We start from the raw sequence: 24,967 nt of genomic DNA on the forward strand, positions 1-24,967 counted from the left end.
AATTTTAGCGTATAATTTCAATTCGTTCAAAACTTGAAGTGTTAGACCAATATTGCAAAAATATGCTGTATAAACTGCTCAGCAATTAACTTCACTCGTTTTAAGTTTCATCTTCGCTCTTTCCTTTCATCAGAAAACCCATTACTTAAATTAATTTTCTACAGTGGCGGGTTCTTTTGTATCACCGATGAGTGAGGAGGTCAGTTGATCTTTCGTCGGGCTTGCCTTATGCCTCAAAATACATTTTTATGCCCAAATCTTCTAAAATTTCAGTGTTTTCATATAAATATGAAAAGAGAGGGGAATTTCCTTCATTCTTCAATCTTCCTTCATTCTGAAGAGTAATATTGAGTAACTTTGTGATATAGGAGATGGAAGATGACAGCTCCCTTCTTATTGCAAAATTATTAGATGTAGTAAAAAGAAAAATCACATTTATATGCAAACCTGCACTGAAGGTGAGGGAGTATTAGTGGGGGTGGGTATGTCTCCTTTAAAAAATTTGTTTGAAGAACTTCTCATGAAAATTGTGAAGTTGAAAATTCTAATATTCATGACTTTCTTCCCCCCTCCCCCCCATAAAAAAATTTACAGGATGCAATTTCGGTTGATATGTATATCGCTAGGAGATACAAATTTTAAACTTGAATATAATAGCAGGTGCTGAGAGTTGATACAGCCCTCATATTCCTCAAAATCGCTAACACAACCTCACAATCACTCACAACAACTCTCACAACCTTCAGTTTTAATCCCTCTCACATTTAAGAGAATGCTGGATAATATCGGTTGTACTAACAAACCGTAATCAAAGAGCGATCCTTATCAACAAGTAATAAAAACAAAAACAAAACTGCAAAATTTGGATTACCATACATGGATGAACAGAATACGCTTTTTTCATTTTAAATACATTATTATGTGACAATTTGTAACACTTAAAAAAACATTGGTCAAACAGTCCCATATAATGTACCGGATGAAAGACTAACATAAAAGTTAAATTTTCTCTTACGGAAGTAAAGAGTAAACTCAGCCAAAATCGTTGCTTTCGAGAGTATGAAAATATTTCTACAAAACAAGCTTCAAGTGTTAGGGATATTTCCCTATTTTTGTGGAATTCAAAAAAATAGTACTTTACAGAAAACATAAAACCGACACAGTAGCAAAAAAAAAATCTACGGGTTCGCCCTGTCTTAGTTTCAACTCTGGAATTTTTTTTCTTAAAAAAGGGCTTTAAGAACTATGGATTAAAAAAAAATTCATTAAAAAGCTGGTAAACCATTATTAAGTGAAATCTTGAAATCATGCCTTTTTTCAACTAGCACTAGAACAAAATCTTAGCAAATGTAAAATTTCATAAAAAGTGAAATCTATAAATTTCTTCAGTTGTTAAAATTTCACCAAATTTTGTTTTTAAACTTTTCTGGCTTAAATTGGAATTACTAGAGAATGAAAGTTGAAGAAATTTTCTTCACAGTTAAATCTGTTGATTTCTTAAGCCATCTTAAACTGGATAATTGATAGGCTATTACAAAAGTTATATAGCTTTTTTCGAAAACATGCGTCATTCACAAATTATGTATTCATCTCTAGTACAATTTTCGAATGATTATGCCACAATTTCAAAATTATCTGCCAAAAAAATTTTTTTCACACATCTTTAAATAAGATGAAACTCGATAAATAAATCAGTTGTATTAAGGAAGCCATAACGCTAACAAAGATGTCAATCGCAATTTCAAAGGATTTATTAAAACATGCTTTTGCAGCTGTAAAGACTTCACTTAAGGGTTCTGCAAATTCTCCTCTTGTGAAGGAGGCGTTCCGTTCTGGTGAGTTATCTGACTAAATTGCTCTATAAAAAAAATAAACTTAATGAGACATCTTCAAGTAGCTTAACTAAATTTGTCATATTTATTCATCAAATATCCACAAATTTCCACAAATTTTGCTGTAAAATAGTTCTTGGCCTTAATTTGGAGCCCCAAAGCATTAATCCCATGAATGAAGTTATTCATAAAGTTGAAGTTATTCATTTTCTTTATATGACTTTGGCTGCTTTATTAAACTCGGAAAGTCAAATTTGATCAAACCCATTTTATTTAAATAATTCTGGTGATATGAGCAGGCATTTGAATTACGAGTGTCCTTTTTAAAATTTCATTAAAATAAATGAATGAAAATATAATTAAGAAAAAATGATTGAAAAAATTTATTTGGTTAAATGAGGCTTTTTACTTTTCTTTGTAAGATTGGTTTTGTCGACTATTAAAGTAGTCACTATTAAAGAATAAATTAAATTTAAAATGAGAAGAAATTAAATAGACAAATTAAAATTAAAACGAAATTAAAAAAAAACAAAATCACAACAAACAAGAATTTGGTAATTGCCCTCTTCCCTAACGGTAAAAGTCTAAAGTCTGTTCTTATTACAACATTGAAAGCAAAAATGAAAAATTACAGAGAAATGAAACATTGAGCTGACGATCTTTCAGCAATTAATATCATCACGCATCAAATATACAGTTTAACTTTATAAGTTCTGTCAAAGACTGTTCAATACAGATGTAGCTTTAAATACAGCTTTAATCCGTCCTGGCTGAGTGGTTGGCGCGCTGGCGTGGAAACTTTTTGTCCAAGGGGCAAAGGTTCAATCCGAGTTGTAACCAGTTTTTTAGTTTGGGACGGGGGTCAGTGGCGTGACTCTTAAAGCTCAGGCAGAGTCGACCCAGCTCTAAATGGGTACCTGGAAAAATCTGGGGAAAGGTAAGCAGAAATGGTGTGTGAAAGCACATTATGGTTGGCCCCCAGCCCCTCATTGTGCTTTCTGGCTGAAGGGCCACGAAACGGAGATCAGCACCGCCGGTTTGGATCTTAAGGGTCGTTTTACTTACTTACTTTTTTTTATTACCTTTAAACACAAAGAACAGTTTGGCTACTGCAACCCCTTTCTGAGCGGATATTTTAATTACTAGTGTTCTTTCTACGAAAAATAAAAAAAAAATCCGAAAAAAAGAAGTTTTCCAAAGAAAATAGCTATCTTAAACTAAAGATTATCAGGGATATATTTTTAAAACAATTCAAACCTAAAACGACCGGAAATCAAACAGTTCGTGTCAACGAACTGTAGCAAGGAGCGACCCGGCTCAGTAGAAACCAAAACTCTAAAAAATGGAATTTTGATACCAATAGCTACATCAAAATCGCTCTTTAATGCTGATTTTAAATATATAAGTTTCATCAAGTTTAGTCTGACGCATCAAAAGTTAAGAGCCTGAGAAAATTTGCGTTATTTTAGAAAATAGGGGGAAACACCCCTAAAAGTCATAGAATCTTAACGAAAATTACACCATCAGAGTCAGCATATCAGAGAGCCCTACTGTAGAAGTTTCAAGCTCCTATCGACAAAAATGTGGAATTTGTATTTTTTTTTGCCAGAAGGCAGATCACGGATGCGTGTTTATTTGTTTGTTTGTTGTTTTTTTTTCTGGGGGTGATCGTATCGACCCAGTTGTCCTAGAATGTCGCAAGAGGGCTCATTCTAACGGAAATGAAAAGATCTAGGGCTCTTTTTAAGTGACCAAAACATTGGAGGGCACTCAGGCCCCTCCCACGCTAATTATTTTACCAAAGTCAACGGATCAAAATTCTGAGATAGCCATTTTATTCAGCGAAGTTGAAAAACTTTATAACTATATCTTTGGAGGCGATTTACTCCTCCACAGTCCCCTTGGGAGGGGCTACAAGTTACAAACCAATGCTTGCATATAGTAATGGATATTCGAAAGTGTAGAAGCGTCTTCAGGAGGATTTTTTGGTTGGGGGGAGGGGCTGAGAAGAGGGGGATATACTGGGGGAACTTTCCATCGAGGGGAAGAAAATTTCGATGAAGGGAGCGCAGGATTTACTAGCATTATTAAAAAAAAACACAATGAAAAAATAAATATGAAAAAGTTTCTTCATCTGGAAGTAAGGAGCAGCATTAAAACTTAAAATGAACAGAAATTATTGCCCATATGAGGGGCTCACCTCCTCCTAATTCTTTACGCTAAAGTATTTTTAGTAATGTCAACTATTTATTCTACGGCTTTTGTGATTCAGGGGTCATTCTTAATGAATTGGGACAAAATTTAAGATTTAGTGTAAAGAGAGAGGTACTGACGAGGGGGCGAACCCTCTCATATGTGTAATAAAAACATGAGAATAAAAATTCTTTACGTAAGCTAATTTATAAGTTACGTATATTTTTTACTAATAAAAAGATTCGTAATAAATTAAAAGTTCTAGTTGCCTTTTTAATTAACCAAAAAAATGGAGGGCAACTAGGCTTCCTCTGCCGCTCTTTTTTTCTCAGAATTATTCGATCAAAATTATGAGAAAGCCATTTAGCCAAAAAAAAAAAAAAAAATGCAAATTTCGTTTTAATTACTCCTCTGCGGAGAGCCAAAATCAAAACATACATTGATTCAAAAACGTTCAGAAATTAAATAAAAATAAACAATTTTTTTCAACTGAAAGTAAGGAGCGACATCACAACTTAAAACGAACAGAAATTACTTCGTATATGAAAGGGGCTGCTTCCTCATCAATGCCCTGCTCTTTACGCTAAAGTTTTTTATTGTTTTAAAAAGAAGAGTTGAGAGAAAGAGTCAAACTTTAGCGTAAAGAGCTGGGCGTTGATGAGGAAGCAGCTCCTTTCATATACAAAGTAATTTCTGTTCGTTTGTACGTTGTAAGTTTTTTACTGTTTTAAAAGGATGAGTTGAAAGAAAGAGTCAAACTTTAACGTAAAGAGCGGGGTGTTGATGAGGAAGCAGCCACTCTCATATACGAAGTAATTTCTGTTCGTTTTAAGTTGTAATGTCGCTCCTTACTTTCAGTTGAAAAAACTTGTTTTTTTATTTAATTACTATTAAGAATAAATGAAAGCTTGAACGAACAGAACTTAACAATCATACCAAACAACTATACAACCGGTACTAACATAAATGAACAAATTAATCTTAAAACGAGTAAAACTTACATATAACATGCAAATCAAGTTCAAAATGAAAAAAAATCACGACACGCAAGAGTTCGACTATTGCCCCCTAGCCGTAAAAGTCTAAAGCATACAGCATTCATTGGTGCTATAGTGACAACCAACTATAACACGAACATTTTTTCTGTAAAAACAAAAATTAAAACACATGAGACACAATGAAATAAAATCCTGAAGTGACAGCCTTTCAATAATTAACATTATTATGTATTAAATACATAATGTTTGATTTTATTACTTCCTACAGTATGTTTGCTATAAAGAAATACAAAACTACTCAGATTGCTCTTTTAAAGTAGAGAAACAAAGCATTTCACGACATTTTTGTAAGACATGAGTTCACTTATTTGGTTTGACTCTGTGAAATGAGCTCATTCCTATGAAAAGCTCTCTTTGCGGCTTTAAAATATTTCGTTCACGATAATTTATTAGTCTGCATATCCGTACAGAAACTATCATGGTATAATTAAATCTACACACTAACTTTAAGGATTGTATCACATCTTGAAATTCTCTACACCATCGGTAGAAATAACTGGATTTGTATAACGGCTTACTGGTTTTGACTCCGAATCATACTAAGGTATATTTAAAATTTTTGTACCGCTAGTTATTGATATTAGAGTTGGTGAGAGATTACGTTGCCGATCATATTGCTCATAAAAGATTAATGACAAGATATAAATTGGATAAGATTGTTTCATGTCTTTCTTAAAAATTATGCCAATTTTTCCATTGCTAGAAACCTTGACTTGGTACGAAGAACTCTTAATTCAAATTTCGTTTTCACATAATTGTCGTTTGTGAAAAAAAAATAACTATTCCATCTGAACATATCTTGTTGTGCTTATCTGTTCTTGCTTTCCTTCTTTCTTTTTATCGTAAACAATCTCTTTCAGGTTTACTGATGGGGGCGGGAGATGTTGTTTGTCAAATCGGAATCGAAAAGCGTGAATTTGAGGAATTTGACTTTCAAAGAAATTTTAGAATGACGGGATTTGGATTTTTCTTGGCAGTAAGTGATTTTTATTGTGTTTTGTATGTATTTATAGGAGACATTTTCTGCTGAGCTTTGCGAGAAAGATAGATATTAAAGACAGATATCAAAGATGGATTACTTTTATTTGATTCTAATCCCGATGATACAGAGTACGGGATGTAGTGACTCAAGTAAATTATTCTGAAGGTATTTTACTAATATAAAATTATATTACGATACACTTACAATACATCCCAGAGCAATCCAGTGATGACCCGAGGTCAAAGAAATCTAATAGCAAAAGACGCCCGCTTTTCAGCAGCACTGGTATTTAAACAGTATGCCTTACCAAATATCCTGTTTCAAAACAGGGACATGGGTATTTCTGCATTTCCTATTTCAACCTACACATCCTCTAACTCTGGTTTCCGTGGTTCTTCCAAAACATTTTATCTTAGTCAAACTGCATCTATTAGTCATGTAATAAAATCATATTCTGACTGAAGAATCTGGCTAGTTTCCGCTGTCCATGCTTTAATCCTCCGTCATTTTGCTTTAATCCAGCCGTCCTGGCCGAGTGGGTTGGTGCGCTGGATTCGGCATCCCTTGTCTGAGAGGCCGCGGGTTCGAATCCCAGTGTACCCAATTCTTCAGTTTGGGACGGCGGTCAGTGGCGTGACTCTGTAAGCTTAGCCAGAGTCGACCCAGCTCTAAATGGGTACCTGGAGAAATCTGGGGAAGGTAAACAGGAAGGGTGTGCGAAAGCACAGGATGGCTGGCCCCAACCCCCCATTGCACTTCCTGGCTGAAGGGCCAAGGGACGGAGATCAGCACCGCCGGTACGGACTGTAAAGTCTAATGCCGTATCCTTTACCTTTACCATTTTGCTTTTTCCATTTAGACCCTGCCTCTTTTGACTTTGTCTCTAAATCAATTTAATCACATTCTGCCAGAGGTAATTCCATATCCTACTAGGACCTGTAGCCTTATGCGAAATTATTAGATGCGTTCAAAGACATATTTCATCACTGTTTAGCTCAGGTGTGACCAACCTGCGGGCTGTGTGCGGCTCGCTGTAAACATATTTGCGGCCCTTAAACATTTTAACATTTTCTGTTATATTTTCCTTAAATTTTCGCATTCTTCCACTTTTCACATTTTCACATTTTTCACATTTTCGCACTTTTATATTCTGCGCCCTCATCATGTAGATACATCTTGGAAGATTATAGATTCGATGTTTATTCTTAACAATATTGTTTTTAATGTATATAGCGCAAGCATTACATCATTGTTTATTTATTTATTATTACGAATAGCGGTAAGTATCAATGCTTGTCGCAATTATGTTATGCAAAATTATGTTATGCAAGTATTGTTGTTATTTGAATCACAATGGAAAATTAATAATGCTCACCACTTTCCATTGTTGAAAGAATATAAGCATTCAAAATGTAGCAATTTCTATTGGACAATGAAAAAGTTTATTATATGAAGAGTTATCCTCTATGTGAAGATCAAAAGAAATTACAGATAAAATCGTATCAATTCGTTTGAAAAAATTCTAAATTTTCTGTCCTTTGAAAAAAGAAATAAAATCGCTTTAACTTAAAAAATCCTGATTCCATAGATTCCACTTGCAACAATTTTTAATATTAGCGTTTAAAGTTTGTATATTAATTTTTTTGTGTGTTATTCTTTTTTTTTATAGTCAGACTCCAGGGTTACCCCCCTACCCCTTCTCGTCAGCTCTGACTCAGTGCTCTAAAAATTTCCAATTATAAATGTGATTAGTTCTTGAGTTCTATACTGGGGCAGTCCAAAGATTAGCATCAGCAATACAAAATTACTATCATCTTTGAGCAGAATGGCATCACCCCCTTCACAAATTAAAGCCACTTGGTCATTTTGCTAAACTTCATTTCAATTATTAGCCTATGAGTAGAGATTTTCGTTTTGCCCTTGATTTATTCCGTTCACGCGATAGCTAATAGATCTGTATACACTGAGTCCTCCCCATGAGAGAGGTGTTGCATTAATTCGCGAAAACCAGAGGATGGGGCAAAGGTATATTATCAAATTTGGGTGAGATGGGGTGGTAGATTTTTTTCAATTTACCCAAAACTAATAAAAACAGGCCATTTTTCAATGACAGTACCAAAAAACGTATTTTCCCAAATCCAGGGAGGGGGATAAATCTTGGAGAGACACAAGCCCCTTGTCACCCCACTAATTGAGACCACTGTATATGAATCTCATATATATATATATATATATATATATATATATATATATATATATATATATATATATATATATATATATATATATATATATATATATATATCTTCTATATATATAAAAATAAGTTGTCTGTGTGTGGATCTGTGGATGGATCAGGTGACGTCACGTTTGTTCGCATATGACGTCTGAATTATTTCACACTAATACAAAAGAAGAAAAAAACTAAAAAAGGTAAAAACTACAAAAAAAACTTAAAAGAAAAAAAAACTAAAAAAGCTAAAAAACTAAAAAAAACTAAAAAAAGGTAAAAATCTAATAACTAAAAAAAAACTGAAAAAAATAAAAAAAGGCAAAAACTACAAAAAAAATAAAAACTAATAAAAAAACTAAAAAAGCTAAAAAACTAAAAAAACTAAAAAAAACTAAAAAAAGGTAAAAAACTAAAAAAAACTAAAAACTAAAAAAGAAAAAAACTAAAAAAAAGGAAAAAACTGAAAAATAAAAGAGAAAAAGAAAACTAAAAAAATATGAATAAATATATATAAAAACTAGCTGTTGGGGTGGCGCTTCGCGCCACCCCAACACCTAGTTGGTGGGGGCGCTTCGCGCCCCCCCAAGCCCCCCCGCGCGCGTAAGTCGTTACGCGCCATTGTAGTTGTGTCCCTATGTCCCACCTGTGAATATATATATATATATATATATATATATATATATATATATATATATATATATATATATATATATATATATATATATATATATATATGTTTTTAACTACGTAAAACTTGCGAATATACAACATTCTTTGCTGTCCCATTGTCTGTGCATATAAATAGATTGTCAGGTTTACCGACTCTTGAACAGGCAACATATAATAGTCCATGGGAAAACAATCCGTATTCAGATCTATACCTCATGATTCTAATGATTGCCCTTGAGCTTTGTTGATGGTGATTGCTAATCGACCATTCCCTGAGTCGCCATCGTCATTTATATATCCCCCTGTGCACCCCGGCGTCCCCTTTGTAGTTATGTCCCTGTGTCCCGGTCGTCATTTATATTCCCTGTGTCCCGGTCGTCATTTGTGTCCCAGTGTCCCAGTCTGTGATTTCTCTTTGAGCGTCCCGGGCGTCATTTATATTTCTTGTGTCCCGGTGTCCCGGTCGTCATTTATATCCCCCTGTGCCCCCGGCGTCCCCGTTGTAGTTGTGTCATTTATATTCCCTGTGTCCCGGTCGTCATCCCGGTATACATTCGTTTTTGAATTGGTATATGATGAAATAAATTTTTAATTTTTTCCCTTTTTTTCCTTTTAGTTTTTTTTTATGGGTTTTGACCTTTTTTTAGGTTTTTTAGTTTCTTTCTTTTTCTTTTTAGTTTTTTTTTGAAGTTTTTATCTTTTTAGTTTTTTTACTTTTATTTATATTTTTTTAGTTTTCTTTTTCTCCTTTATTTTTCAGTTTTTTTCCTTTTTTTAGTTTTTTTTCTTTTTTAGTTCTTTTAGTTTTTACCTTTTTAGTTTTTTTTAGTTTTTTAGATTAAATTTTTTTTTAGTTTTTCACCTTTTTTCTTTTTAGTTTTTTATTGGTTTTTACCTTTTTTTTAGCTTTTTTATTTTTTTTTCGTTTTTTCTTTTTACTGTATTTTTAGTTTTTATCTTTTTTATTTTTTTTTATGTTTATTTTTAATTTTATTAGTTTTCTTTTTCTCTTCTATTTTTCAGTTTTTTCCTTTTTTTTAGTTTTTTTTTAGTTTTTAGTTTTTTAAGTTTTTTCCTTTTTTTAGTTTCTTTAGTTTTTTTAGTTTTTCGGCTGTTTTATTTTTTTATTAGTTTTTATTTTTTTTTTGTAGTTTTTGCCTTTTTTTAGTTTTTTCAGTTTTTTTTTTAGTTTTTAGTTTTTTACCTTTTTTAGCCTAACCAGGATTTGAACCTGGGACCTTCATTCTCCGTTCTGACACCCTCTCTCACCGAGTGACTACTCCAGCATGTTCATTTTGGTGTTTTAAATGGTATATTATTAACCAAATTAATGTGTTTTACAATATACTAAGCATCGTCATAACAAAAATGACGACAACTAATTTCATGACGTCAGCCGACACAGAAACATGACGTCACCTGATCCACGATCCACAGATCCACAGACAACTTATTTTTATATATATAGATATATATATATATATATATATATATATATATATATATATATATATATATACATATATATATATATGCTGTTGGGGTGGCGCTTCACCCCAACACCTAGTTGGTGGGGGCGCTTCGCGCCCCCCCCCCCCTCCCCAAACCCTCCCCGCGCGCGTAAATCGTTACGCGCCATATTAGTTACGCGCCATTCTAGTTGTGTCCCTGTGTCCCACCTGTGAATATATATATATATATATATATATATATATATATATATATATATATATATATATATATATATATATATATATATATATATATATATATATATATATATATATATATATATGTAAATATATATATATATATATATATATATATATATATATATATATATATATATATATATATATATATATATATAAATATATATTTAACTACGTAAAACATGCAAATATACAACATTCTTTGCTGTCCCATTGTCTGTCCATATAAATAGATTGTCAGTTTTCATAATAATTGTCCATGGGAAAACAATCCGTATTCAGATCTATACCGCATTTTTCTAACGATTGCCCTTGAGCTTTGTTGATGGTGATTGATAATCGAACATTCCCTGTGTCCCCTTCGTCAGTTATATATCTCCCTGTGCCCCCGTCTTCCCCATTGTAGTTGTGTCCCTGTGTCCTGGTCGTCATTTATACTCCCTGTGCCCCGGTCGTCATTTGTGTCCCGGTATCCCAGTCTGTAATCTCTCTTTGAGTGTCCCGGTCGTCATTTATATTCCCTCTGTCCCAGTGTCCCGGTCGTCATTTGTGTCCCGGTGTCCCGGTCTGTAATTTCTCTTTGAGTGTCCCGGTCGTCATTTATATTCCCTGTGTCCTGCCTTTTTTTAGTTTTTTCAGTTTTCAGTTTTGTCACCTGATCCAGTTTTTTCAGGTGACGTCACCTGATCCATCCACAGATCCACACACAGACAACTTATTTTTATATATATAGATAAGTTGTTTGTGGGTTATGTCTGTCTGTCTGTCTGTCGAGTGACGTCGTGTTTGTCCGCATATGACGTCTGAATTATTTCACACTAATACAAAAGAAGAAAAAAAACTAAAAAAGGTAAAAACTACAAAAAAAACTAAAAAGAAAAAAAACTAAAAAAGCTAAAAAACTAAAAAAAACTAAAAAAAGGTAAAAAACTAAAAACTAAAAAAAACTGAAAAAACTAAAAAAAGGCAAAAACTAAAAAAAAACTAAAAACTAATAAAAAAACTAAAAAAGCTAAAAAACTAAAAAAACTAAAAAAACTAAAAAAAGGTAAAAAACAAAAAAAACTAAAAACTAAAAAAGAAAAAACTAAAAAAAAGGAAAAAACTGAAAAATAAGAGAAAAAGAAAACTAAAAAAATATTAATAAATATAAAAAATATAAATATAAATATAATATAAATTAGCAATCAACAAAGCACCGAGACACAAATGACGACCGGGACACAGGGAGTATAAATGACGACCAGGACATAAGTAAAAAAAAAAAACTAAAAAAACTAAAAAAATGGTAAAAACTACAAAAAAACTAAAAACTAATAAAAAAACTAAAAAATCTAAAAATCTAAATAAACTAAAAAAGAAAAAAAAGAAAAAAGGAAAAAAATAAAGGAGAAAAACAAAACTAAAAAACGAATGTATATACAGACCGGGACACCGGGATACAAATGACGACCGGGACATAGGGAATATAAATGACGACCGGGACACAGGGACACAACTACAATGGGGACGCCGGGGGGCACAGGGGGATATAAATGACGACCGGGACACCGGGACACAAGGAATATAAATGACGCCCGGGACACTCAAAGAGAAATCACAGACTGGAACACCGGGACACAAATGACGACCGGGACACAGGGAATATAAATGACGACCGGGACACAGGGACATAACTACAAAGGGGACGCCGGGGTGCACAGGGGGATATATAAATGACGATGGCGACTCAGGGAATGGTCGATTAGCAATCACCATCAACAAAGCTCAAGGGCAATCATTAGAATCATGAGGTATAGATCTGAATACGGATTGTTTTCCCATGGACCATTATATGTTGCATGTTCAAGAGTCGGTAAACCTGACAATCTATTTATATGCACAGACAATGGGACAGCAAAGAATGTTGTATATTCGCAAGTTTTACGTAGTTAAAAACATATATATATATATATATATATATATATATATATAAATATATATATATATATATATATATATATATATATATATATATATATATATATATATATCTATCTATATTCACAGGTGGGACATAGTATATATATATATATATATATATATATATATATATATATATATATATATATATATATATATATATATATATATATATATATATATATATATATATATATATATATATATCATGAAGAGATATATATATGTATATATATATGAAAATATGTTTTTTCAGGGACCTGCCTTTTTCAAGTGGTACAGATTTTTGGATGGAAAAATAAGGGCTAAGGGATTTCAAGCTGCATTGAAGAAAACATTCTTTGATCAGACAGTCTTTGCACCAGCTCTGCTTTGTGGCTTCCTTACTTACAATGAAGTTATGTTGGGACACTCAGCAGAAGGTGTTGTTAAAAGGTTTAAGGAAAGCTACTGGCAAACTCAGCTTATCAATTGGAGTGTAAGTATTTTACTCGTTTTTTACCTTAAAGAAAATGGAAAAAAATAAACTTTGACAAATTAACACAGGCATGATGGTATGTTACCTTATTTGATTTCAAAAAGTGTAAAGCACTCTAACATGTCAGTCTCAGTTGAAAAAGCCAAGTGGCAAATCTCTGTAACCCGATAAAATGAAACGTTGAAATTCGAATACTGAAGGGGTGTAAGTCTAAAGCACTGCCGGGGAAGGAAAATTACAGAAAAGACGAAATTTAAAATTAAGGAAAATTGTACAAAAGACGAAATTTAAAATTAAGTTTGAATAAGTACACCTATGCTAGAGATTAATATGTTATTCACTTTCTTCATTGAGATAAATCAAAGTGATTCGAAAAGACGTATTTTTCTTAATATTTCCATCTAATTCATAATGAATACTCTGGTAGATAGTGTTTTTTCTTTTTATTTTTGGTTTTGGTAGTCTTGTAGATCTATGGATTTTGAATACCCAAGGTTTTAGTAAACATGTTCATTTCAATAAAATAAAATCTGGTTTTGGCTTCAATTTTGTTGGTTATTTAATTAGGCTCAAAAGAAACCAATAAAACAAAGACAGCATTGTCATTGAATATTTGCGAATTTTTCTCCAGGAAATGTGCTCGGGTTTATTTTCTTTGGTGTTCTCTGTGCTCTTTGGTATACAATTGCACAATCCTGAAGTCAAATAAGAGGTAGGTAAGATTTTGATGGGACTTAATTAAATTTGTCTCTTTTACGTAAAATAAAATCCCACTTAGAAAAGTCATAAGCCTCTGACGTTGATGTTATCATTATTAGTGTTATTTTCAATCTTCAAAAATTAAAAGATGCTGCTTTCATGTGTTATGTGAGAAATCAGCCGCTAGTATTTCAAACCCCATTCATTCGAAAGGTTCAATACTTTAAGGGCTGGATAGATCTAGCATTTGTGATGAACTTTAAATTTGGTCATATGAGGGTTTAATTTCTTATCATGACGTTAGCAGACTAAATTTAGGGCAAAAACATTTTTCACATTAGGATTTTTACTTTTCAGCTGAACTGCTAATAATCTTGAGATATAAAGGTAGTATTTATGCTAGAGGGAAGAATGGTCGGCTATTCGTAGCCTTTTTAGACCTGAGAAGTGCTTTTGAATTGGTAAAGAGGAGGTTTTTAATTGAAAGCCTGTTAGAAATAGGCTTACCGTCTTGTTTTCTAGTGATAATAGCAGCTATGTATCGGAGGGTGAAGTTTGTTGTAAAGGTGATGGGGAAATTTTCTAGACTGGCTACGTCTCATTTGGGTGTGAAACAAGGATGTACTTTATCCCCAAAGCTTTTCTCTTTGTTTGTTAATGATTTAGACAGTTTTATGAAAAATAATAGATCTTTGGGTTGGTTCAGGCTATCATGTATTGTATTTGCGGATGATATAGTAGTAGTGGCGGATAGTAGGGAGAATCTTCAGAAGAAATTAGATTTAATAAAAGATTACTTAGAAAAGAAGGATTTGGAGTTAAATGCTAAAAAGTCAATAGTACTAGTATTTAGGAGCAAAGGAGAGGTTGATTCTGAGGTCGTTTTTAACTTTGGAAGAGTGATGATGGAGGTTAAATCGGAGTTTGTTTATCTGGGCGTTAAGTTTAGTGTGCTAAAGGGGATGTCTAGGCATGTGGAAGATTGAAATTTAAGGGGTAAAAGTTAACAAATATGCTTTTCAGAAGTAATTTAGGTCAGCTAGCTGACATGAGAATTCAGAAAAGGGTGTTCCAGACAAAAGTAGTTACTAGTCTACATTTGGGGTCGGAGGTTTGGGGTTTCGCTAAAGCCGCTAAGTTAGAAGTAGTTCAACTAAGATGTTTTAAGAGAATGTTAGGCTTGAAGGATTCATTTCGTTCAGTGGTATTGAAAGGAGATTTGGAGCTTTCCACTTTAAGGAGTCGTAGATTGGTTAAAATGGTGAAATATTTGGAGAAAATAATTAGACTATCTAGAGTTCGGCTTCTTAAGTCAGCGTATTTGGAGAGTTTGAAGGACAGTAGACGGGATTAAAAGGTAAATCGGGTCAAGAAGATACTGGGCATTTTGGGCCTTTCAGAGATGTGGAATGAAGGTAAAGGACCAATGGATGGAAGTGTTTCTGTATGGAAGGAAGTTCAGCGAATCCTAAACGACCAAGAAATCCAAGAGTGGCAAACTCAAAACGACCAATCGGTGTCTTTGAGGTTTTACTCCCAAGCTAAAGAGTGTTGGGGAGAGGAAGTTTATTTTAAATTTGGGTTGAGTAGGGAGAACTTGAAGAATTTGTTGTTACTAAGAGAAGATAGTATAGATTTAGGTATCAGAAGGAAATATTTGGGAAAGTTTAGGCAGGAGCCAGGCCACTATTTTTGCCCTATGTGGGGGGGGGAATAAAAATTTAGCTCATTTTGTATCCGAGTGTGAAGAGCTGTCTGAGTTACGGAAGGAATTTTTTGGAAGAGTGTTGTGGAGTGAATGCTGATTAAAGGAGCGAATGGCTGAGAGGAATGGATATGCTATTAAACAATTCTGTAAGTTTCTTCGATTAGGTATTAAGCATTGGGAATCATGTTTGAGGAGTTAGCTTGGTAAGAGTTTATTTACGACTGTTTCTGAATTCATAAAGTGTTTGCAAGTTCGTTTGCTTGTTTACGTTGTTTGCAAGTTTGTTTGCTTTTTCAAGCTGTTTGTAAGTAGGTGTTTTTTTAATGTTATATGTGATTTGCTATGGCCTGCAGGCTTTTTTGCAAATAAATCTTATTTTGTCTTATTTCCAAACTAATTGAAATAATCGTTCGCAGTTGTTTTATTTTTAGAAACCAATCTCTTTTAGAAGCTGCTGCATAGCTAATTTTGAGCTACCGTGGTCAATATCCGTATGCCTCGTTTTTTTTCGACAAAGCTTTGTCGAGAAAAAAATTAAATAAATTGCAATATTCTTTACTGACCATTTTTTACTTTCATCAATCCTTTCAATTTGTCCCTTGGTAAAATCAAGACACTGATTAATAGACTACACCATGTCTTATCATCCGTATGGGTAATAGAATCAGCCATTTTTACTGATTGTCAAATAATGAGAAACACTCAAAGAAATTTGAAAAACTTTTTTAAAAGTCAAGGCGATTTTCTAGAGTACAGTATACTGCTGTCATTATACTGTATAAGTTGCTCGGCTACCAAATCGATCAATACCATAAATTGAATTTCAAAGACAAACAGTAAAATAAAAATAGTTGTTTGTTTTCATTACAACATAAGAATTACCTGGTGTACTAAAATCCTTAATAATTATAAGGATGTTCCTCTGATTGTATCTGTGTTTGAACATGGTAATTGTCTTTAAGTTCATTTTGACTATTATTCTAATGGTAAAATTTTCCTTAAGAACATTAATTGAATATCCGACTTTATGTGCTTTGAAGCGACATGTATTTTTAAGCGAGATTAAAAAGTTGAATTGGATCCAAAGTATTAGTAATAAAATCTTCAAGAAAAATGAAAAACCTGTGTTCATCACTTCGGCTTTTAAGCAGCACATATTTCTTCTTGTAATCACAGTACATCAAGTTTTTTAAGCTTGAAGTCACTTGACAAAATGTTACAAAAGAAAGATCCCTTTTTGATCAAACTTTTTTCCAGGTTGTACCCGGACTTCAACTAGCGAACTTTTACTTCTTTCCCGCAGCATATCGTGTCGTCATGGTTCAGCTTATTAATGTGTTTAGAAATACTGTTTTGGCCCTTGCTGTTGGAAAAAAGAAATCTGGAGATAAAACAGCAGGACAAGAGGAGGAACTCGAAGAGTCTGGTGGAAAGGAAGTTAAAAAAAGTTTTTTCTCATTCTTACCTGATGGCTTGCACTGCCTTACTAGAAAAGCTCAATATTATCAAGATGTCTACCATATTTCATTCAATCTGTTCTAAGATTGTTTTATACTAGTGGTCGATTTTTGAATCGTTACTTCTTAGTATTTTATTCATTCCGTGATATGTTTTGTAAATATAGTTATTATAAGATGTAACAAAGTACCTCAAGTTCCTCGTACCATGACGTACGAGGTATCTTTAAATTAGTGTACCTCGTTTTTAAGAATTGTGAATTTGTGTAATAGATTAGCAGAATAAAAAGTTCATAATATAATGTTCTAAGATTAAGTAACAGGTCGATGGCTGGTTACTCAGATAAAGATTTGTCTCGGATGGCTCGTTTCATATAGAGTTTTACCCAATGCTGTAATTTTCTACTTTAATTAGGTATTCTTTAACATTTGTGCTGATGAGTTTTGGATGGATTTAGTTCCTCGCAACAAGACTTCCTATTTTGACCTTCAGGAAGTTCATTTTTATATTAAATTACTTGAAAATATCTTTTTCAAGAAAATTGTTTTCTCAAAGACAGTAAAAGACAATATTAAAATCAGAAATGGGAAAAAACATAATTATTTAGTAAGTAAAACTTAAAAAACTGAAATTCTTCTGAACAAAAAAATGAGAACTAAAACGAAACAGAATCGAAAAGAATAATCTAGCCGTAGTGACAAATATTACTGGAAAATCAATCAGTAAAAATTGTAATGAATATTTCGGTATGGCCTCGAAAAAAACAAAAATCAGCAAAGACTGGAGCTCCTTCCAATGTATAGAAATTAATTAGTGAATGGTTTATTGGCTCGCCATTACTTCCGCAAACTCAAAAGAGATTGTTTCAAAAATTAATACAACTGTCTTCAAAGTTTTGTATAAGCGCCAATTTTCTATTCTTTTAAGGAAATTAAATCAAAATAAAAGGTTTTAACAAAAATAAAGTCTGTTTTACTTTAATAAAACTGAACTAAAAGTCACAATTTTATCCCTTCTGAGAAATAGCTATTTTTTGCTGCAAGCTTCATTTTTCCATGCTGTTAGCATCTCAGGTGTTGTTTCTTTTTAATAATTTAAGCACTGTCTCTAATTCAGCCTCGCATAAATCTTCCTCCGCTTACGAATTGATATAAACTTTTTTTCTCTTTTATTTATCATTTCCTGAATTTCAATATCCAACCAAAATGGCACATCCATGAAGTTCCTATATTAACCTGTGCAGTTTGTATTGAAGCTTTAGGTTTTCCAGGAGGGGGGCTAGGGGACTTTATATTCCCCTTTTAGAGGGTAGGAGGGTTTGGATAAGCAAATATGTGTATCTCATCCATCCAAAGTTCTTTTATCTTTAGGCACCTGTGAACTCAGGATCAATTCATGGTGAAGTAGTGAGATAAATCAAAGAGATATTTATCAAGGATATTGAAGCCTTGATGATTTGTAGTAGCTCAGGAATTACTGGAATAGATCGGGTTTAACTTCCAGGGAGTGCTTGTAGAAGGGAAGAAAACATAAAATCCTATGTTCAGGGAAATGAATAAGAATGCCAAGTTTTTTTCCCCAAATATTGTTTCCGCTTGAAAAACGGACCAAAAACTTTTTTAAAAAGCTTCGGACCTTCTGTTCACAAGCTATTGAGTCAAGGCGAATCTTATGCACTGAAGCAATTGGAAAGGTTCATTTTTCCTGAAAATGGGTCCAAATGTTCTTTTTTATCAGCTAGGACATGCAAAAAAAATATTTTGTCTTGTGGATTTTTTCACCCTGTAACTCACCGCGTTCCCCGCCAGTCCTAATAGTCGGTGACAAACCGGCTGAGATTGTTGAGGAATTTACATACATTGGCTCCATCCTCTCAAATGACGGATCAATCTTCAAAGATCTAATGCACCGAATCGCCAAAACCTCAGCAGTAGTCGGAAGACTAAGTGCCCTTTGGAGGAAACCTTCTATCAGCCGTAGGACCAAGATACAATGATACACCAAGATACACCAAGCGCATATACAATGCTTCGGTGGGATCCATGCTTCTTTACGGAGCCAAAACCTGGCAAGCCACTCAGTCTGTGCTTAGGACCGTAAATATAGCCCAAACAAAAACATCTTCGCCACATTGAAGGACTATTCTGGCACGATTTTTTTTTAGCAACGAGAACCTCCTGGCGTTAACTGCTCAAACGCCCTTCTCAGTTCAACTCGCCCAACAAACACTACGCTGGTACGGACATCTCCTTCAAATGTCCCCTGACACTCCCACACGAACGATTTTTTATTTTGATCCCGTGCTACACGGCGGGAAACGCCCAAGAGGTCGTCCCCCAATCAGATGGAAGGATACGACAGGTGCCTTCTTAGTCTTGGCAAACATTCAGGAGGATATCCACATTCTTGTAAGAGACCGGTCCAAATGGAGGCACCATGTAGCATCACTCTCGACGCTGGAAGCATTACGGTAGGAGCATTAAGTCAAGCAAGTCAAATTGTGACTTTGAATGTTTTGTGTACGATCAAAAGACAAATTTTTTAAACAGACAAAAGCGGAGCAGTAAAGCTGTCTTCTCTAATAGGCTTGAAAACTAAATTCACAATTTTTCTCGCCAGGTGAACTTTTCTGCTGAAAACAAGTTTGAGACTATTTTTTCCCTATAAGTTCTTGACGGCACAATTTGGGCTCCCATTTTTTCTTCTCTTGTGAATAATAGCCCATATACCCAAGGCTAGATAGACCTCTATTGTTTTTAGACGACATAATTTGAAGGTTGGTTGTATCAATGTGTGACATCTGAAAAAGGTGAATTTTTTTTTTTCAGAAAAACTTAGATAATAACAAAGCAGAGATAAGGGGCTTCAATAAAGATAAATGGTGTGGAGAAAGACATTTTTATTGTTTCGTGACAGTTAAAATAGGGCCAAAAATCGCTGTTATTGATTTTCGAAACACTAAAATAGGCTTAATATTACTAATTCCTTGTCAACGCTCTGCCCGGACACTAGTAATATATACAAACTACGAAGAGGAAAATTAGATTCAAAACTTGTAGGGCAATCCAAAGGTAGAGCTAAAACTTTAAACCAATCAAGATTTAAAACATGCATATTTATGAGGCCTTATAGCACCTTAGCTTCGTTTGGAAAGTGGAACGAGTGCTTTCTAACATCAAACAATGAATTAACTATGCTGATCTCCAATGCCAAGATGTATATAAAAATCTACCGTTCCCATGCTTTCGAAGTATTTTTCAACTGTCAATTGGAACTAGATAAGTTTATTAATGACTCTATGAATGTTGATTACGAAAACCTCTCCATTGAGGAATTTCGCTTCTTGTTCCGTCATTACTATTCGGACCACGCCGAAGCTTATTTATGTGCCCATTATCCAAACTTAACTCAATGCTCCAGTGAAGAGCATTTGCTTACGGTTCAAAAAGAGTGACATAGGAAAGTATATATAGTTTGAATAATGTGTGAAAAAGTGTGCCCCAGTTGAACAGCACAAAATACCCATTCAATCAGCAAAATGCAACACGTTCAAATGTTTTATAATAATCTCTTAATAATTTGCAGTTTTGTTTTACTTTGAATGGCTTTAATTATAATCTAAAGGCTAATGCTAGGGCCCGGCAGAGCTGCTATTCATCTGGTACTTTTGTTTCAACGGTGCCAATCTCAGGCAAGTGTTATGCGAATTTAATTTACCATTGTGGTTGGTAATGTAAACTTTTCTTAGTCGAGTTTCAGATATTTCTGCTCCAGCGATGGGTGTTAGACTAAACGTAATGAAAATTTTTCCGCGAGTACGGCGTCCTTGATCGAAATATTTTCTCATTTTAATTTGCTGCAGAATTCTGTATCAGCAGATGATCTCTCACATCACTTTTCTGTCTTTCCTGAATTCGATTCTAAAATGATGGGAATCAGAAGACAAACTTTTCAAGTTTGATTCAAATTAGTTAAGCTTTCTACAAAAATTTTTCGGCGACTACGGCATTACTGATCGACAGTATTTTCTGCATTTAATTTGGCACATAGTTCTGTTCTTGCAGATTATTTTCTCAAACCATTTCCCTGTCTTTCCTGAATTCGATTCAAGAAGGAATGATGAGTCAGAAGACACACTTTTCAAATTTGGTTCTAATTCGCTAAGCTTTCTTATATTCCACTTAGCTCTGACTTCATGGGATATGTTTAAAAGAAACATAGTTTTTTCCCTCAGTTTTTTTTAAGACTCTGTTAAAACATTCTACTGTCGATGTACTTATTGTATTCACTTGTGGTTCTAAGCCTAATTGGTTTATTAATTAATGATTTTAGGCCTTCTCCGAAGTTGGAGAAGAAAACTTTGGACTTATAAGTCAACAAAGTCATTTTTGTCTGTATCTGTTGCTGCTCACCTACAGTGTTCCAAAATCTATTGAAACATATCTAATTCTCTGATCCTGAAGACTATATCCCTTATTGATTTCAAGGATTTTGCAATCTGGAAAATTCAGCAAGTGATTAATTCTTCCCTTAAGCCCTTTTCTCTGTCTTTTTGTTTTCCTCGCAATTTGGTGGCTCAAGAATAGCTTGTTCAGGTAAACCTAATGCACAAAACCTTTTATTTTGTTAAGTTTGAAATAATAACTGCTTCTTCAATAAGGTCCTCTCCTTCTAACTCTAACTAAATTTAAAATTAGTTCATCTGGCTTGAAGCCGATGACCTCTTGAGCCAAACCTGAAAATAACTTAAAATATAACAAATAATAGTATCAAACATAAAGATATAAGATACGGTTATAAATAAGTAAGTAAATTCTAAAATAAGTAGAAATTAAAATAAATAATCATGTAAGCTGAGAAAATTAATAAAACATGCTTAGGGCTATTGAAAAACCGTGCATTATATACGTTTCATTGAAAACCATTTTGCACACTGTAGTCAAATTTCCAAAACATCAACACAAAATATAATAAAAATGAAATGAAAATAATAATTAAGAAAACTGGAGAGAACTATCAAAAATAGACTAAATTTTTAATGTATAATGACTTCAAATCTTGGAAATCTCGGCAATTGAAATTTCATAATTAATTCTCAGTAAACCGCAAGTGTGGAAAAAGATTTTGTAATTCATAGGGGCAGAAAAAAAGGGTAGCTATCCTATTGCTGTTTTAGCAATTTAGGGATTCCTTTTGTTTTTTCGATTCGTTTAAGATTCAAATTTACTATAGAAATAATTTTTGCTCGATTTGGGTTTCATCTATTCACTGGCAGTTACTCCTGGTCGTTTAAAGTTTGAATTATTATAGGACCTTACTTCAGGTTTACTCAAATTTTAGTATTGCTATATAATTTTCTTTAAAAAAAACTTCTATTTTGGAAAAAGTTTTTAATGGATTTTTTTTTTGTTTTTCATTGCCAAAGTCTTATTAGTGGTAACTATTATAAATGTTTTTTTCTGTTTTTCTGCCTAAGAATTAAAGTATCAGACTTAATTTAGATTCTTGAATTGTGAAAGGGGATCAAACGAAAAATTGAATTCCTCATTGCCCTGAGGTCATCATGTATAAGTGAGTTATCCTCTATTTTTTTATTATACTTATAGAATAGTTTGGAATTTATGCTGAAAAACTACCAGAAATCTTTCTTTTTTTTTGGCTGCGGATTCTGCTGGCGAAACTGAAGTTATGGTGTACCTTTGACACTTTGCATTACGTCGTCAGTGTGTCCAATAATTTCAAACTTTAAAATAGCGTGTTACAAATTTGTAACAACAACAGTGTTTGAACACTTGTAACAGGTTTGAACAACAACAACAAATCTGTAACAAAAAAGATTGTTTCAACAGAAGCTAGTTTTCAAAGGAAAGGTTAATAATCAACAAGAAGTTTGTAAGGTGTAAATTTTATTATAGCCTACTTTTAAATTATTAGGCTAGCCTACTACTTTAAACAACTAGCTTAAGCAACTGAGGCCAATACAGCTCAGCCTGATCCTCCTCTAACCAAACGTGTTCAAAGCCTCCCTTCAAAGAAGTCTCAATTGCCCTTTAGTCTTTCTTTATGACATTGTCTCACCCTGTTAGTGGATAACCTGTTTTTTGTTTAGCTCTAGATGGTTGGCCAACAGGGATGATTTTTCCTCCTTTATCCATACAGCATGTTTATTCATTTCATTCTTACTCTCATTTTAGCCCTAGAAAGCAGGATTAAACCAATTTTTCTATAGTTGGTAAAATTCTAGTGAGTTACTTTTGGCAATCTTGGAAAGGGGTAAAGTTAGAAAATTTAACTTTCAGTAATGAATTTAGAACAAAAACCATTTTCTTGGAAGATATTATCAAGCTTCCATGTTAACCCTCTTCTTGTTTCCCAAGTCTTAGAAATTTGCCTCCTAGAAAGAGGAGTGGAGGTAGGTGCTTCAAAATACCTTCCCAGGATATAGGATAATTTAATCTATAGGCCTACCCCTGAAAGTTTTGTTTTCCTAGCCTAACCCCTTTCCAGTAGCCTATATTAAAAAGTAGCTAAACTAGAATTTTACCATACAGTTTATTGTTCAAGATAAGCCTAGTTAGTCAAATATTCAAGCAATCCATAGGCAATTTCTCTGGAAATTATGTAGTAAATTCTCCTTTGTTTTTTGGAGTATTCATGCTTCAGAACCATACTTGACCACTGTCATCACCATAGCTGCCAATAGCCTACTTTAATTTTCATTTGCAGACTTGGACCTTCTGAAATCATCACAAAACAACATTTACCTTTTTTTTTCAGTTATTAGTTTCTGTTTATCTGGTTATTGTTCTTGGGGTACAAATCCTGTTATTTGAGTAGAATTTTAAGCCATATCAATGTATTTTTTCTTCTAAATTTTGGAAATGTATTTGCAGATCTTTGAAATCTCATAAATTAGGATTGAGCAGAGCTGTGAAGATTAAAACTAGTTTTTTTTACTTGATTTAAGCAGAAGATCTGTTTCATAAGGTTTCATTTTCATAACACAAAGATCTCCACACATCATCAGTGATCACTATCTACTAGAGGGAGAAGGGTTAGAGGTAGGTGCTTCAAAATGCCTTCCCAGGATATACTTTAGTCTGTAGGCCTATCCCTAAAAGTCTTATTTTCCTAGCCTAACCCCTTTCCAAGATAGTAAAAAGTAGCTAAGCTAGAATTTTACCATACAGTTTACCCAAAACAATTGCTGGGCCATTTCCAATTCTTCCAAACTTTTTTCAACTGTAAAAAAACAAAAACAAAACACTTTGGACCTTGGCTATTCTACTTTGAAGATCTTCACTGCACCCACTGTCTTTACTAATAATACTACCTTGGTAATTGGTAATGTTACTTTTCAAGCCTATTCTTGCACCCCAAACCTGTAAAACCTTTAAAAAATCATTCATTTGGTAACAATTGCATCTAGGATGCTCAAATCATCACCATAACCTAAATCTAGGAGAGTTTTGCTTCCCCCTTCAATTCTGTTTTCTGCCTTTGCTGTGCTACCTAGGACAAAGTCCATTGAAATGATTCCTATCAAAAGAGATAGAATGCAATCCTACTTAACTCCTGATTAAATATAAAATCAGTTACTAGCTTCATTTCATACCTTAACCACAGTAATGTTGTTCTTGTACATAACACTAATCACTTGAGTGTATTTATCTGGAATACTATACAAGGATTTGACCTTTGCTAAAGGTCTTCTATCAGCTAAATTAAATGCTTGCTCATAATTTGTGAAACTGCAAACTAAATGGATTGAAAGGGAGAAGAGGATATAAAGGGCTGGTGAGGGACAAAGTAGCATTAAATTGCATCCTATGCTCATGAGCACTCATAAACCAGCAACTAGGAACACAAACTGTGCTTTTAACTCATTTTTGTCTTTAAAATGAGATAAATGTATCATAGATTAGGATAACTAATCAAAAAAATGTAACATTGATACAGATGTATTTGTTAACAAACAAGACT

At 33.4% G+C, this 24,967-nt stretch overlaps 2 protein-coding genes across 4 annotated transcripts in view; both read left to right on the plus strand.

Annotated features, from left to right (window-relative positions):
- Window positions 1-1,678: 1,678 nt before the first annotated feature.
- On the plus strand, window positions 1,679-17,285 carry LOC136030181 (protein Mpv17-like). The gene is made up of 4 exons (XM_065708924.1): window positions 1,679-1,835; window positions 5,944-6,059; window positions 12,898-13,119; window positions 16,784-17,285. Exons 1-4 carry the CDS (start codon window positions 1,727-1,729, stop codon window positions 17,066-17,068), a joined length of 732 nt encoding a protein of 243 aa, XP_065564996.1. The 5' UTR covers window positions 1,679-1,726; the 3' UTR covers window positions 17,069-17,285.
- Window positions 17,286-22,706: 5,421 nt separating this feature from the next.
- The window catches only part of LOC136030185 (probable ATP-dependent RNA helicase DDX10), a 52,767-nt gene continuing 50,506 nt past the window's right edge, over window positions 22,707-24,967 (plus strand). Inside the window, exon 1 of one of the 3 annotated variants that reach the window (XM_065708929.1) lies at window positions 22,707-22,881. The gene's annotated coding sequence lies outside the window, so the exon portion shown is untranslated. Of the gene's footprint in view, window positions 22,882-24,026; window positions 24,046-24,967 lie in introns of those variants that run through there. The other 2 variants (XM_065708930.1, XM_065708931.1) reach the window with 2 other exon arrangements.

This window comes from Artemia franciscana, chromosome 8 (genome assembly GCF_032884065.1).
Source record: "Artemia franciscana chromosome 8, ASM3288406v1, whole genome shotgun sequence".
Taxonomy (NCBI): Eukaryota; Metazoa; Arthropoda; class Branchiopoda; order Anostraca; family Artemiidae; genus Artemia; species Artemia franciscana.